The 4,177-nt window shown below is 44.4% G+C and overlaps 1 protein-coding gene across 1 annotated transcript; it reads left to right on the forward strand.

Annotated features, from left to right (window-relative positions):
* Positions 1 to 1,256: 1,256 nt before the first annotated feature.
* Positions 1,257 to 3,916, forward strand: LOC149441247 (uncharacterized). The gene is made up of 2 exons (XM_089657616.1): positions 1,257 to 1,358; positions 2,697 to 3,916. Exons 1-2 carry the CDS (start codon positions 1,295 to 1,297, stop codon positions 3,200 to 3,202), a joined length of 570 nt encoding a protein of 189 aa, XP_089513742.1. The 5' UTR covers positions 1,257 to 1,294; the 3' UTR covers positions 3,203 to 3,916.
* The last annotated feature ends 261 nt before the right edge of the window (positions 3,917 to 4,177 follow it).

Raw genomic sequence — 4,177 nt, forward strand, 5'->3', positions numbered from 1 at the left:
GATCCTAAAGTTGAGGTTAAAGAAGAGATAAAAGAGGATGAGGATGAGGATGGGGGGATGGAGGAGTCAGAGCTTCTAAGAGCAACAAACAAGAGATCCCTGTGCTCAAATCCATACAGCTAGTGCATGCATTTATCCATCAGGTGAAGGCCCCTCTGCACACTGCTATATACCCTTTCAAGCAAACTATGCAACAAATAGGGATATTTGGTTCACACATATTGCAATACATGTTTATGCTAGCATTGTGTCCGCAGTAGCACTTGCGTTGGCAGGGCAGAGTAGGACTTTGGACCAGTGTGCAGAGGGTCCTTCAGAATTTCTAGAGTTAATGTGGTTACACCCCTTTAGCACCTGATGGATAAATGCATGCACTAGCTGTATGGATTTGAGCACAGGGATCTCTTGTTTGTTGTATTGTTGGGTCAGTAGCCAGACCTGAACCTTGTAGCTCTCCCCATTGTGTCTTTTCCCCTATGCTAGCATTGTGTCCGCAGTAGCACTTGCGTTGGCAGGGCAGAGTAGGACTGGCCATAGAGGGATTACTTTGACGCAGTTGGCAGCTTAAACATGTATTGCAATATGTGTGAACCAAATATCCCTATTTGTTGCATAGTTTGCTTGAAAGGGTATATACCAGTGTGCAGAGGGTCCTTCAGAATTTCTAGAGCTTCTAAGAGAACACAAAGATCTGTACGAGGACACCATGGTGCAGTCATCCAGCTACAGGAACCCACCAGAGAGATGTCCCCGTCCTCTGTATTCCCGGGATTCCACACAGGAATGTCACACCATCCCTCACCATCATCAGGTAGATGAGGAACAATCACTGATAGTATCATTAGGATCTGTACATTCTCTGCATTGTTACCATTGATGGGATTTGTATTATGCATTTAGAGTGGAATCCTCGGGGATGATAATATTGATGTTAAAGAAGAGTATAAAGAGGAGGATGAGGAGTATGGAGTGATGGAGGAGTTTTCAGAAGGACACAAGGATATGATGGAGCCACCTAATACCAGGAACCCACCAGAGAGATGTCCCCGTCCTCTGTATTCCCGGGATTCCACACAGGAAGATCACACCATCCCTCACCATTACAAGGTTGGTGGGATGGAGCATCTAGAACATGGACTTGTGGAGATAATATTTGGATTTTTCATGTTAGCTTATATTTATATATTATGTGAAATTTCTAATTTTCTTGGTTTAGGGTGAAGATCTGATAGATATAAAAGTTGAGATTAAAGCAGAAGAAGAAGAGGCGTATGTTAGGGATGATCAGCAGTCTATGGAGGAGGATGGAATAACGGGGACATTTATAGAGGAGGACACTCCTACAGAGATCAGCACAGGTGGGTCATGAACACTAAATACACTATATACTCCATGTTGTACATTACATACTCCTGATCCCTGCACTATATACTCTATGTTGTACATTACATACTCCTGAGCCCTGCACTATATACTCTATGTTGTACATTACATACTCCTGACCCCTGCACTATATACTCTATGTTGTACATTACATACTCCTGACCCCTGCACTATATACTCCATGTTGTACATTACATACTCCTGACCCCTGCACTATATACTCTATGTTGTGCATTACATACTCCTGACCCCTGCACTATATACTCTATGTTGTACATTACATACTCCTGAGCCCTGCACTATATACTCTATGTTGTACATTACATACTCCTGACCCCTGCACTATATACTCTATGTTGTACATTACATACTCCTGACCCCTGCACTATATACTCCATGTTGTACATTACATACTCCTGACCCCTGCACTATATACTCTATGTTGTACATTACATACTCCTGACCCCTGCACTATGTACTCTATGTTGTACATTACATACTCCTGACCCCTGCACTATATACTCTATGTTGTACATTACATACTCCTGAACCCTGCACTATATACTCCATGTTGTACATTACATACTCCTGACCCCTGCACTATATACTCCATGTTGTACATTACATACTCCTGACCCCTGCACTATATACTCCATGTTGTACATTCCATAGTCCAGACTCCTGCTTTCCCCCTCCCCCCACTGCTATATATACACATAATATGGATTCTCTTTTGTTACACCCATTTCCTCTCAGCTGGACATTTTATATCGGATGATGTGATTGGAGCACAGACTTTTACATGGTGATAATAATGTGATAACATCCTCCAACTTTGGACCCTTAAACAGAAAGTGATAATGAGGGAGGAGTCAATACCCCAATGATGGTGGTCTTCAGGATCAGTCCAGTCTTCATCTTGGTTGTTCTCCCCCCTTCCTCACTCTCTGACCTTTGGTGGGGCTCAGCCCCGCTGTTCTTCATGACTAAATCATGGAGTAAATAAGGAAGTGCAGTACTTCTTGTGTTGGGAAGATGGCGATGAGTGATAGAGGGGGTGGGGACCCTCGTCCTATAATCCCCTCATCACTGTCCCTCCTATAAAAGACAGTTCTGGTTGTTTCCTCACTCTCTTACTAAGGTCCATGAATAAAGAAATGACCTGGTAGGAGATCAGAGGAGCCATTTCCTAGTTCTCTTGTGGGTGGAATTGTAAGCTCCTCAGAGACCAAGCTGCCTGATGTGGGTGGAGTCCTGGTTTGGGGGAACCAATCAGCTCCTGTCTAGTAATCCTCTTTGTCTTTGTATTTTAGTCCATGGCCGGGAGATGAGGAAAACCTCCGAGGATTGTCTCACTTTGTCTCCAGACTGGAAAGTAGAAGATGAGGACATCACACAGTATAGTCCAGGAGAAAACACGGCTCCCTCCAATGTCTATCCGGCACCACCCAGTGTAGATGGACCATCGGATTCCTCGTATCCTGAGGAACCTCAGACTGTGCGGGACCGGGCTGGCCTTCCAACATGGAAGAGCTTCTCCTGTACTGAGTGCGGGAAATGTTTCCAATCTAAATCTGATCTTAATGTGCATAAAAGATCTCACATGGGGGAAAAGCCATATTCCTGTCCTGAGTGTGGGAAATGTTTTTCACGGAAGTCCAATCTTCACACACATCAGAGATCTCACACGGGGGAAAAGTCATATTCCTGTCCAGAGTGTTGGAAATGTTTTTCAGTGAAGTCCAATCTTTACACACATCAAAGATCTCACACGGGCGAGAAGCCGTATTCCTGTCCTGAGTGCGGGAAATGTTTTTAAGAGAAGTCTGGTCTTCATAAACATCAGAGATCTCACACAGGGGAGAAGCCATATTCCTGTCTTGAGTGCGGACAATGTTTTTCAGAGAAGTCCAGTCTTCATAAACATCAGAGATCTCACACGGGGGAGAGGCCGTATTTTTGTCCTGAGTGCGGGAAATGTTTTTCACAGAAGTCCAGTCTTCGTAAACATCAGAGATCTCACACGGGGGAGAAGCCGTATTCCTGTCCTGAGTGTGGAAAATGTTTTTCAGATAAGTCCAATCTTCACAGACATGAGAGATTACACACGGGGAGAAGCCATTTTCCTGTCCTGAGTGAGGGAAATGTTCCTCACTGAAGTCCTGTCTTCCTGTACATCAGGGGTCCCACAAAACCCTGGAGGTATATTAGTGCCTTGAGTGCGGGAAATGTCTTCTAGATGAATGTTGCTGGACATCCCAGCTCTCATGTGGGGAAGAAGCACACCCTGATATACACATCAGATATACTCCATGGCTGATCTTCATCATGGAAGAAACAGTTCATAAGGCGATCAGAGGCCCCCAAAGACATGGATGAAGTGTGGGACCGTGTTGACCATTGATTGCAGGAGAAGAATAAAAATGTAGTCCTGACCTAGAGCACTGGGCTGACTTTTGGGGTGCAGCCTACAGTGAAGGAAATGTGTATTTGCTCCCCTGCTGATGTTGAATGTTCGCCCCTCACACAGAAATGATCGGTCTAACAATGGAATGTTCGGTGTAACACTGAGAGACAGAATACAACAACAAATTCAGCAGAAATGCGTCTAACAAATGATGACGGATCTGCATGTTCATGAGGGAAAGAAGTATTTGATCCCCTATCATTCAGCAGGATTTCTGGCTCCCAGGTGTCTTTCATACAGGTAACAAGCTGAGATTAGAAGCAGTCTCTTAAAGGGAGTTCTGCTAATCTCATTGTGTTACCTGGATAAAAGACACCTGTCCTCAGG

This window comes from Staurois parvus, unplaced genomic scaffold (assembly GCF_062004578.1).
Source record: "Staurois parvus isolate SC_StPar_1 unplaced genomic scaffold, SC_StPar_1.0 ptg001011l, whole genome shotgun sequence".
NCBI classification, from domain to species: domain Eukaryota; kingdom Metazoa; phylum Chordata; class Amphibia; order Anura; family Ranidae; genus Staurois; species Staurois parvus.

Coding starts and splice junctions, on each gene's coding strand:
- LOC149441247 (XM_089657616.1), top strand. CDS start 1,295: ATGGAGGAGGATGGAATAACGGGGACATTTATAGAGGAGGACACTCCT. Junction 1,359..2,696: donor TCCTACAGAGATCAGCACAG/GTGGGTCATGAA, acceptor TTTGTATTTTAG/TCCATGGCCGGGAGATGAGG.